Source organism: Sinocyclocheilus rhinocerous, unplaced genomic scaffold (assembly GCF_001515625.1).
Source record: "Sinocyclocheilus rhinocerous isolate Xijiao unplaced genomic scaffold, SAMN03320098_v1.1 scaffold28, whole genome shotgun sequence".
Taxonomy (NCBI): domain Eukaryota; kingdom Metazoa; phylum Chordata; class Actinopteri; order Cypriniformes; family Cyprinidae; genus Sinocyclocheilus; species Sinocyclocheilus rhinocerous.
The window spans coordinates 2,777,317-2,789,838 of record NW_015652416.1 but is presented as its reverse complement, the minus strand read 5'-3'; the positions used below and the strand labels follow the sequence as shown (position 1 = coordinate 2,789,838).

The following is a 12,522-nucleotide window of genomic DNA, read 5'->3' as shown; positions in this document are numbered from 1 at the left end:
AGAAAACAAATTGGGCAAAATGACTATTAAAGTTGGCTAGTTTAAAGTTTCTAGTCATAGAACACAAGATATCAGCCGTCCCACCTGCCTTCAACTTTCTCATTCACCTACCAAATGATTATTTATTTTTTGTGACCTTCATGTATTGCTGAAACGTGTATGTAGAAACCTTGTAAGTTTTGTGCGTTGACATTGTGATGCAACCAAGCAAGTTACATATCCCAGAATGTCCTGTTGTGCCGTAGGTCCAAGAAAATCCTTCCTGCCAGAGCCATGACAATGTTACAGGCAGCATGAAGTCTGCAATGAACGTCCTTGAGCCTCTGTATCTATATATTTGTATTTAATGACCCTTTTCCAATAAAGTCTGAAATCTTTGTGTATATGCAGTCTCAAGTAATTTCAGGACAATGCGCATACTTAAACAGCCAAAGCAACAATTCACATCAGACTAGTTGATATTGACAAGCAGCAGCATAATTCAACCCTTTATTAAAAAGCTTTAAATTATCCAATTATCATTTGGAGATTTCGAGCATATCTGGCATTCTATTTCTAGTCAGGCAGTTTAAAGAACAGCCGAAATGTCTGAATAATTTATGTACGTTCCATATTTGAACCAATCAAATCAAAACGCGATGAGACGCTTCACCAATCAACATCAGTTTTCTCACCCTCAACCAATCAGAACGCGCGAACGCCGTTCCATCCTCAACAGGCCCTATCTGACCCAAACCGCGCCTACAACAGGGCCTGAGTCCCTTTTTCAACCTTCACTGCGAGCTCGGTATCGAGAGGGGCACCTTCAAGCAGGGGTCGATAAAGAAGCACTTGTAATATTTATTCACACATACAAGAACAATGTCCTTCCTCTCTATCAGCAGACTAGCCCCAAGGCTCCTCAGTTCAAAGGTAGGAAAGTTTTATTTTAACTCGAGTGAAGAAAACACAGGCTGCTACCGGTTAGCTTAGTTTAGCATAGATTACCTTCGTAACAGACAGCCAGCCAGCCATATTTCGTATTAATAAACCATATCGAACATCTGTTTTAAGTAACGTTACTTCATGCATGAAAAACATTATGTTTATATGCCTCCCTCTTTAAGTCCTACGTTTTTTCAAAACCTAGTTAACTGACGACCTGGATAGCAATTTTAAACTACATAGGCGGTCAAAAATATTGTCAAACGTTAAAAATTGGGATTGAACTTTCAAAACGCACCCCAAACATGTTGTCAACGTAGGGAATTGATGATTTTTTTTTTTTCAGACACAGCCCATGTAAAGTTATGTTTTAGCTTTAAAATGGTGTAATTGAGCTGTTCAAAGATACATGACAAAGAAAAGCGTTATATATGGTTATATTATGGTTATATTCATACGAGTCTCATCTGAAGTCCTTTCTGAAGTGTAGTTGACGTCCTTTTACAGGGCACTGAACACTTTAACCAGTTTTCATTTGTTACAATGTAAATAAATTTGACCAGTCACTTTGACATCTGGGATCTGCACCTGTTTAGTCTGACAGATCAGTATTTTTGTTGTTCTCTGTGACTGATTTGACATTCAGAATTGTCATTCAGTTATTAATGGCCAGACTTCAATAGTTTGCAAAGGTGCTAGATCACTATAATAGACCATAATAGAGCTATATAGGGTTTATGCAGAGTATACCTCATGCGTTTTCAGTAGGGTTTAAATGTGGTCATCGTTAAATTTAAAGCATCTCCCATCTTAAAATTGAATGTATAAAGACCCAATATATACTGTGAACAAATATGATATATTTATGTAAAATAGTTTATATTACTTTACATTATCACCAAAGTGTTCTTACTATTACATTATAACTTTTTTCTTTCTCACGATAGCGCTGTACTCTGAGATATTATATATGTGGGTGTTTTAGGTATTTTTTTCATTTATTAAAACAAATATTTATTTAGTTTACATTTTTATAAATCTTTATATTTACATAATTTTTTTTTTCCATGAACCCCCAGTACTCCCTCGTGGGTCCCATGACACCTTTTTAAAACCCCTAATCTAGTTCATAAAAGCTCTTGTGATCATGTGCGGTTATGGAAGTTGTGTAATGTGAACATTGAGCATTAGTTTCCTGAATGATGGCATTTTTGGGTTTGTGCTGTGATATCCATTTTTACAAGTCATACAAATTTTATTCCTCTATGAAGTTTTCTTCTTTGATCTGAAATGCCTTGAGCAATGTGTGTGACTGATGACGTTTAACTTCTGACTAGGTTGTGATTGTGTTTAGCAAAAATGAGTGGAGGGTGTGTTAAAGGGCATGCATGATCTTTAGAAACCGGGAATCCTATCCATATACTGTGTCAGTTGTGCTCTCATAAGATAACATTGTCTTTTGTTGTTGCTATAGAGATAAAATAAAACCAACGGCTCACTGTCTGAATGACTTTATAGTAAAATAGGTTACTGTGCTCTTGTCATTCAGGGTTAATACTCCATTCACACCCCTAGATGACCTTTGTACACCATGAAGAGTTTCTCAGCTTTTTTTCTGCTGTGTATGACACTTATGTAATCTGCTGATTGACAGTTCATAGAGGTGGCCGAGGTGCATTTTGTACTGTACTTCCTTATGTAATTTTCTTTATTTCTTGGTAATGTGTTGGACTTTGTTCAGACCTCTGATCAGTAGTGTGCATTGTAAATACTGTGGACACTCAAAGTAAGTAGGTTTAAATGACACTGCACTGCAGAGATTTGCTTGTATATGTGAATGGATTTTTCTGCAGTGGTGGTACTATAAAGTGCTGTTCCTCTTCAAGCATTCAGATAGTGGACAAGCATGTCTGACCTGTCTGACACAGCTGTCCACCTGTCATCTGCTTTGAGTATCGAAAAAACAACATGTTTTTGTCTAAACAAAGTGCAGAGGAGTTATTAGTGCATTACCTGTCAGTCTTTTATATGTTTTCCTTGCCTAAAGAAAGCTGACAAAGAGTCCTTTGTCTATCCAGAAATTCCTCCATATGGTATTTCTAGTGACCCCTGCTAACACATGGTCCTTGCATCTATTCTGCATATAGGCTGGCTCCGTATAATAGAACTGAGTCAAAGGTCATAGAATGGTCTAAGGTTGCCGGCTGGCTAATAGCCTGTGCACGTTCTCTATGCTCTGCAACCTTTGTGACGGTGTTGTTACCTTGAAGGCCACTGTTATTTTGTACATTGTAGCTTCAAAAAAAAAAATGTCAATTTGCTATTTAATTTTGACATTTATCTGTTGGCCTTGTAGGAAAAGAACCATCACATTTTCTTCAGAAAATGTACTGATATAGAGATTTAATTAAAATACATAATTACAAGATCTTTCATAGTAACAATTTTCTATATATTATATTACATTATATCATTTTTACATTGTAAAAAAAATTTGAAAAAAATTTAAAGAGCTTTTAAGTGATCAAATTGAACAGCTAAAAAATGTCTATGCATATCCACCTTTTTCTTGTCGTTCGTGTCTGTGTGTGCAGTCTGCGTCACTCATAGCACGTGCCTATATCGTGCGCTATATCGAACATTTTTTTCTATCGTTATTGAAGAGGGTGTACCGTCGATAAATATCGATACCGTTTTATCGCCCAGGCCTATGTAAACGTTCACAAAAATTTGAGAAATTATGCAAGTCTAGAAAATTAATTGGGAATGCTGTTATTATAATATGTTCTATTACACATTTACCTCTAGTGTATGTGAAGTGTATTGCTTTTGACATGTCTGGAAGTATTCAGCTACTACAGAGGCTTATGTAATTGCCCTTCTCTTCGCTCACACCGGGTTCAAGCTAACAGCTGCCGGTAGCCTCACCTTTCCCACAGATTACACGAACGTAGACTTGCAGAAAGGTCAGAGACTAGCAGGTACTTATCAACTACAATACAGGCCGCCCCATAAATGAGTGTATTTCTGGTCTCACAGCTACTGTATGTTGTTGTGTGTCAGTGAAATCTGTAGCTTTAGGGTAGAGTGACGGGTGTCTGGCGGTCAGGAGGCCCATGGTGTAGAAAGCATTGGCTCTTGTACAGGAAGGCGCAATCATTCCCTGTGTAATCCAGCTCAGTCTTCCAGTATTAGTCTGACCCTTAAGGTGAAAGGAAGCCTGGAATGCACTTGTGATTTTTGTTTGTTTGTTTTGGATATGAAAGACATATAAAATACAAAACTATAAAATTACGAAATTACTACCAACATTTTGGAAAAGCATAAAATATAAAAATATAAAATTACGAAATTACTACCAACATTTCAGTAGTCCACAACCTACAGCTGAATGCTATAAACAAGCCCCCTCGTTATCTCCCGACATGTCTTGCCAATCTGACCTGATTTTACGTCCGTGCTTGAGTCATTCTGCAGTGGCAGTTTCAATCCGGTCCTGCTGTGAGTCAATCAGATATGGCTCTTAATCTAAAGCTATGTATAGACGTGAAGGATGTGTCTCGATGTAGGAAAGGGTTGGGCCATGCGGATAAACTCATAACTCTTCCTGAAGCAATTCTGTAATAGAATTAGCAATTGGATCAATACACCTGTCTCTGCAGAATTCATTTTGTTCTGTTGCACCTGAGCTCCTTTTATGTTCCTGTGAAATATTGTCGTTGTGTATGTCTTTGCTATAATTAAATTGTATTGAACCCCAAATAAGGCGGTCATGATGAATGGCACAGTGGTAATAGTTCAAGACACACTTCACCTCTGGTTGCTCTAGCAGTCTTGTCTGTGCAATAAATGTGCTGTAACTCTCTTAGACAAAAACAGCAGCTAATCAAGAAGCTGTTAAACATTATGATAGAAAAATGCCTTGAATTTTTTGTTGTATTACATGTAGCATTCACTGTATCTCTGTGTTTTCTGGGCTTTGACTTCAGAGCCTGTTGAAAATATTTGGTCCAGTAGAAACTTGTAATAAGAAGCTTGTCATTTGAATACAAAGAAATTGGCAACTGACGCATTTTGCATTGTGCAACTAAAGTCACTTTTCGTCACTTTTTTTTTTTAAAGTCACCTGCCTTGCAGCTGTCAGCAGGCCTTCTGCAGTGAAATCTGACTGCTAGCCCAGGTTATGATGATCAACTTCCTCTGCATTGCATCTTTCATCAAAATCGTTTTTCTTTTCTCTTCCAGAATGCAGCATGTGTCGTTGTGGCTGCCAGAAATGTCAGCGCATCCACGGTACGTATCTTGTCAAGCCTGGATCAATGATCACAGCCAGGGCCAGGCTTTAGATTTTAATTGCACAACAGAGATTCGATCACAGCCTTGCTTTTGATGGGAAGGTTGAGTAACATGAATCACATATCTGGGGCTAATTTTTTAAATCTCAAAAAGCACTAGTTGTTAAATCTGTTTGTGCCTGATCCACTAACCGAAAGCTGACCTATTTTCCCTTGATCTTATGCAGAATTTGAAAGAGGTCCTGGCAGACCTCATCCCTAAAGAACAGAGCAGGATCAAGAACTTCAAACAGCAGCATGGCAAAACCACAATTGGTCAGATCACAGTGGACATGGTGAGAGAAACATCACTGCATTCACTGTGACTGCTTTTGTCTGTCATCACTTTAGGCTACATTACAGTCATTTTGTAATAATTATAAAGCGCAGGGTTATTTTAAAGATTTATGTGCATCATGTGTATTTTTTTCTTTCTACCTTCTTAAATACTCATGTTGGAAATCGCGGGCTTATATTTAGGATATCCAACTAGTGATCTCAGCCAGATTGCATGTTATCTGACTGATGTCACAAGCAATGTTGCCTAACGTGTCTGACCAGTCCGATCTCACATGATGTAGTGCTGCAAACCACCACAAACACAGTAATAGTTTTTGCCCTCTGATTGGACGGCGGTTTTGTCAAGGACCCTAAGAGTGCTGCTGCTCTCATGGCCGCTGTTTCAGCTGAGTCATTTGGTCTTTGTCTCACTGCCAGTTATTCTATACTGTAGATTAAACTGCACCTGAGGGGCATTATTACTGTCATATATGACACTAGAACTAGAGGCCAGTGAGATGGAGGGCTGGTTGTAGCTCAGAAAAAGGTGTTGACATAGGTATTTGAATAATGTTTGAGTGCTGTTTTTGATTTTGACAGGTTTATGGAGGAATGAGAGGCATGAAGGGTTTAGTGTACGAGACCTCTGTGCTCGACCCCGATGAGGTGAGTATATGCACATACACACAATACCATGAAATGTAGCTTAAACCAGGTTATAATTATTTATACAGTAATTCATTCCAAATTGATTTTTTTTTTTGGTTTGTCACAATGTTATAGGTAACAAAATCATAAAAATGTTTATTAGTTGGTGTTAAAATGGTCTTTAACTAATGATAATATTATTAATAGTTATATATTTTATTAATACTTCATTTATTATTATTTGGCATGCATACTATTTATAGTTAGTAATAATTAATCAATTACAAAGTCAAAATAGACTAAAAGGTCCTGTCTTTCATAATATCAATTGAGCCATCAGTCTGCAAATTTTAGCCTTGACATATCAAATACACATTTTAGGTTGTGAAACTTGAAGGCATGATGAAAGTTTACAGTGTCATAGAAGCTCATCATTTGCATAGTAGTATGCTGCTGTTGCTGTAAGCTAAAAATAGAAAGTGGCACCACAGTGCCTTGGATAAATATATATTGGTGTCAGTAGTTATCCCACTAACCCCTGAACCCTCTCAGAGTTCGAAGCTGCAGTGTTTATTTTATTCAATGAAACACACTGACGCCATCCCTGTGTTTATCGATTGCATCTGTAGGGCATCCGTTTCCGTGGTTACAGCATTCCAGAGTGTCAGCAGCTGTTGCCCAAGGCTCCTGGTGGAGAGGAGCCACTGCCAGAGGGTCTGTTCTGGCTGCTGGTCACAGGACAGGTGCCCACTGAGGAGCAGGTGAGGATATATTCATATTCACTGCATTCTTACTCATTAAAGAAACCCAGAGTGCCTAGAATTTAGAGCATGTGCTCTGATGCAGTTGTCCTAGTAACCTAGCATTTAAGTGCTTTAAAACAGTGAGCAGTGGTGCTTATGTGAAAAAAGTGGGTTTGAATCCAGCGTGCAACCTTTTCTGATTCAATTTCCCTTCTTTTTCCTATTCTATGGCAAAAGGGCAAAAATAAAAATGCTTTCATATTTGCCTGTTTTAAAACCATGTGTATATAGATATTGCAGTTCCTCTCATATAAGTGAAACAATGTCAAATCTGTCAGTTTAAAAAGATAATGTGTCTTTAAAGCTGCTTAGAAAAACAGTGTTCTTTATCTTTTCTACCAGCTTGTGCGATTTGCAAGATTGTCATCTGTTTATAGCTGTGACTCGTTATAGGCATATATTGATTGCTCTGAGATCAACAATTGCATTGTCTTGTTGGGATGTTAATCAAATTGTGGCCCTGAACAGGCAACCATAAATAAATATCTCTCTAAAAATATTTGTTGAACAAAACAAAGACTTTTAAGAAATTGAGATTATCCTCTGAGGCCATTTTCATTACAGATGGCAGTTTTAGTAGTTGTATTCATAGTAACATGCCACACAAATATTTTGCCTTTTATTTAACTCTTTGTCGGCTGTTTTCTCAGGTGAATTGGTTGTCTAAGGAGTGGGCTAAGCGTGCGGCCCTTCCCTCTCACGTGGTCACCATGCTGGATAACTTCCCCACCAACCTGCACCCCATGTCTCAGTTCAGTGCTGCCATCACGGCTCTGAACAGCGAGAGCAGTTTCGCTCGGGCGTACTCTGAGGGAGTTAACAAGGCCAAGTACTGGGAGGTGAGTCACTGAAAATATTTGTGCTAGACACTTTAAAGGTGAAGTGTGTAACGATAAATACTACGACTAAAACAACTCCTAAGATATTTATTTGCTATGTAAAGTGAGTGAGTCATTCACAAGAATTCATGCCATCCCTGTGCAGTTTGTGTACGAGGACTCCATGGACTTGATCGCCAAGCTCCCCTGCGTGGCGGCTAAGATCTACCGTAATTTGTACCGTGAAGGAAGCAGCATCGGCGCCATCGACTCCAACCTGGACTGGTCACACAACTTCACTAACATGCTGGGCTACAGCGATCAACAGTTCACAGAACTCATGAGGCTCTACCTCACCATCCACAGGTGATGACCTACAAACTCGCTGACTCGTTCATCACAAACTCCTCCTGCACTGGTTCATTCGAGGCAGTCGTTAGGAATGAGATCGGCTTGAACTTTTAACCTTTGTGATTACCCTCAGAAAATTTGTATTCTCTAGGAAGAGTCAAGATTTTTACCTCATTCTCAGGGAGAAAAGCACGTTAGTGAAGCTTGTTTTCAGCCCTGCTGGGAGACCTGAATGCATCTGATGTCTGTTATCAAACTGGATCTTTCAGGCCACAAGTGCAATACTGCAAATTGGCTATTTGTAGAAGAGCTGCTACTATCTGAACCAAAAAAGGAAGAACATTGGTGTAAACTTAAATGCAAACAATCTGCTTCCCATGCTATACCCAGCTTGACAAGTTAGCAGTGTCTAGTAATTTTCTAGGGCTGCAGCTACCATCGATCAAGCTGTGGATTAATAAATAATTGACAGATTTATCAAGATAATTGGTTATTTGATGTTTAATATACAGCTATGTGGAATGGGACTTTGGACCAATGAGACCTGCAATCTGTGCTATCAAAGCCAGTTATCACTTTTATTGCCTATTAAGTGGATTCAATTGAAGTGCTTTTATAAGAGTTAGATAGGATTAAGAGTTTTATATATAATATTTTTTTCCCCTTAAACCATTTTCTATATATATTGTGTCAAAATAAGTTACCCAAATGGTTCCCAGCAATTCTCCCTTGATAGTTAATAATGCTAAACTTTCAAACATCATGCACTTTAATTTTGAAAAATGATTGTGTGGCGCTTGATGGTTTATTGATGTCTTTCTGTCTCTCTTTGATCAGTGATTGTAGACCGTGCCGATTTTGTTCAGCGAGAAAACACTCAACCTGCTAGTGTACATCTTTTAAGAAAGAAAGGGGAAGAGGAATGACTGTTTTCGATAAGTGAATAAAGTCTGCCCTCTTGCGGTTGTGTTAGTTTACTAGTCTTATTTAGTTTAGTGTCCTTTGACCGTAACCTTATCCTTTTTGTGTGCTTTTCTTTCTTTCCAGTGACCATGAGGGTGGAAACGTCAGCGCGCACACTAGTCACCTGGTAGGCAGCGCCCTGTCCGACCCCTACCTCTCCTTCAGCGCTGCTATGAATGGCCTGGCTGGACCCCTGCACGGACTGGCCAATCAGGTTTGAGATTTAATGTGCTTAGTGTTGCACAGGACATATGGTTATGAAATACTAACCAGCTTTGCATTTCTTACATTTCCTCCTCTGTCCTGTAGGAGGTGCTGGTGTGGCTGACAGCCCTGCAGAAGGAGCTTGGTGGCGAGGTGTCTGATGAGAAAATGAGAGATTACATTTGGAACACACTCAAATCAGGCAGAGTGAGTGCTTTTGATATATCTCAATTCAATAGGAAATGTATCAACACAAAAACTCAATGCAGATTGATCAAAATAATATGGATGATTATGTTCGTTTGTGCCTTGTGTCATTATTCAGGTGGTGCCAGGCTATGGCCACGCTGTTCTGAGGAAGACAGATCCTCGCTATACCTGTCAGCATGAGTTTGCCCTCAAGCACCTTCCCAATGACCCCATGTTCAAGCTGGTAGCTCAACTCTACAAGATTGTACCCAACGTGCTTCTGGAGCAGGGCAAGGCCAAGAACCCCTGGCCCAATGTAGATGCACACAGTGGAGTCCTGTTACAAGTAAGTCAAGAAACCAGCCAATAATACATATACATTTATAATTAAAAGTGTTTTACCATGGATCTGTGTTATTTTTGTCAAGTGCACCTAACACATCTCGTATGTGTGCCTTACTTTTCTGTAAATTATTTATCTTGTATGTAATGTAGATTAATTGAATATTTTGTGAAATATATTTATATAAATGTATATATTATATTTCTTTATTATTAAATAGAATGTTTTTATATAAGTATCAAAATGCTTAATAACATCAATAGTTTAAAATATATAAAATATCATTGTTTTATTATTTAAACATATTTAAACTGACCATATGTGACCCTGGAGCACAAAACGCACGGGTATATTTGTAGCAATAGCCAACAATACATTGTATGGGTCAAAATTATCGATTTTTCTTTTATGCCAAAAATCATTAGGATATTAAGTAAAGATCATGTTCCATGAAGATATTTTGTAAATTTCCTATTGTAAATATATCAAAACTTAATTTTTGATTAGTAAGGACAACAAAATCAAACTTTTTCTTTTGGACAACTTTAAAGGCGATTTTCTCAATATTTAGATTTTTTCGCAATCTTAGATTCCAGATTTTCAAATAGCTGTATCTCTGCCAAATATTGTTCTATCCTAACAAACCATACATCAATGGAAAGCTTATTTATTCTGCTTTCAGATGATTTCAGTTTAAAAAAATGGACCCTTATGACTGGTTTTGTGGTCCAGGGTCACATATATAAAAAAAAAAAACATTGAATATTTAGTTGCACTAATATCACATTAGTTTCTTTCCTTTCTCCCGCTTTTTCTATTTATACAGTTTACATATTTTTTCTGCTTGCTTTGTTCATCATCTCCTGTTTTTACTCTTGTGTTTTGCAGTATTATGGCATGACTGAGATGAACTATTACACTGTGTTGTTTGGCGTATCCCGAGCTTTGGGTGTCCTCTCTCAGCTGGTGTGGAGCAGAGCGCTCGGCTTCCCTCTGGAGCGTCCCAAGTCTATGAGCACGGACGGACTCATGGCTCTGGTTGGGGCCAAATCAGGCTAGAGAGCAAGAGACCATGCCAGCGGAGTGGGGACAGGAAGGGGAAGAGCGTAATCTATTAGAAAGGGATTTAAAGAGACAGTACACTTTTAAATTTAATCTAAAAAGGGCCTTTGTTATTAATATAACGGCAAGATTACACATCCCATTTACACGTTTATTAGTCTTTCATTCCCAAAATGCACATTTAAAGCTGCTTTTTCACGAGAAATGTGTAGACTCATTACACAGTCACTGCTTGCGATCGCTCCTTTTAAGTTTTCCCGCAAATTTTTCCGACCGTATGACGCAGCTATGGATGTAGCGACGTGGATTGATGGAGAAGACTGTTATTGTCCAAGAACACAGCCGAGAGCGATATGTCTTTCCAGAAATCACCTCTCTCCTTATTTAAACTAATAATGATTATTAAATACTAGTTCAGAAAAGTTAGTTCACCTAATAGATAAATAATCCCTTTATCCTCGGCTCTCACATCAATTATATCAGTTTTAGTCTTGTATTTTTACTCTCCTGAGGTCAGATGTTCACTTGAGCCTGTTTGTGCGAGGAAATTAATTTTCAAAGCCCTTCTCTGAGCCTGTCAGATAATTCGACAAAGTTTGACTAGGCGTCCCTCTAGTTTCTCCTTGTAAGAGCACTCCATGATGGCAATACGGTCCTCTCTCAATAGAATTGATTCTATGAGTTCAGTTCAACTTGGGAAGCTTATACATTTGTTTAAAAGGGTACTGCCGCTTTAAGTTATCTCTCATATTGCTCTCTGACTTCAACCAATCGTCTTCATCTTCCTGTCTGTTGTTTGGAAGCACGTGTGGTGCCCTCTTTATTTGAAATGACCAGTCCTTCTTTATTTCATCAGTGGACATATTGGCTTTGATTTGTTAAAGGTTTGTGTCATTCACACAAGTTATTGTAGTCGCAGGTGATTCGTGTACCAATTTGAGAGCAAGTTGAATTTGTGGCGTTTATTTGTACATTCATCCAAGAGCGCACAAAATCTGCTACTTTTTACCTGTTTTGAGTTTTAAGGTCTTTTTTCCCCCCAGTGTTTTGAAGAATGATGTCTTGTATAATGAGAAAAGCTATCATTTTGTGTAGGTATACATAAGTTGTGGTTTTATTTATTCATGTAAATATAGATTTGAATGTATGAACTGCATATCAAAACAGTCTCACCATCCCTGTTAGTCAAACCACTTATCTGTAATGACTCGCTTAACCATTTATTTTAAGTAAACTATACCTTTAATATAATTTAAAACATGACTTGTACATGTACTGCTGTGACGCACACGGGTCCTGCTCTCTTGCACGCTTGCTCTCAGGTTGTTTTTTTGGATAATCTAGCAGCTATTTTAGCTAGTCGGTTCATAAGCACTCCATTAACTCAATGGCACTTTTCCCCCTATCATAATTTCCCACTTATCTAATAGCTTGAGAAGAATCGTCTGGTTTGCTGTGCCCTTTTCCAGTGTGACTGTTTTCATCATGATGTACATGATTGGTTTATGCGATGTCGGGTTAATTTAAATAACGAGGAATGTGAGTATGGAGATGGTTGGTTGAAGTCGGATCCAGCAGGGGAAATGGGGAGGGGAACGAGAATT

General features: G+C 38.3%; 1 protein-coding gene across 1 annotated transcript; it reads left to right on the top strand.

Moving 5' to 3' along the window:
- The first annotated feature begins 750 nt into the window (after positions 1–750).
- LOC107715034 (citrate synthase, mitochondrial-like) lies at positions 751–12,137 on the top strand. Its single transcript, XM_016521073.1, has 11 exons — positions 751–912; positions 5,170–5,217; positions 5,447–5,554; positions 6,138–6,203; positions 6,815–6,946; positions 7,639–7,827; positions 7,973–8,172; positions 9,205–9,334; positions 9,430–9,531; positions 9,650–9,859; positions 10,745–12,137. Exons 1-11 carry the CDS (start codon positions 862–864, stop codon positions 10,913–10,915), a joined length of 1,407 nt encoding a protein of 468 aa, XP_016376559.1. The 5' UTR covers positions 751–861; the 3' UTR covers positions 10,916–12,137.
- Positions 12,138–12,522: the final 385 nt, after the last annotated feature.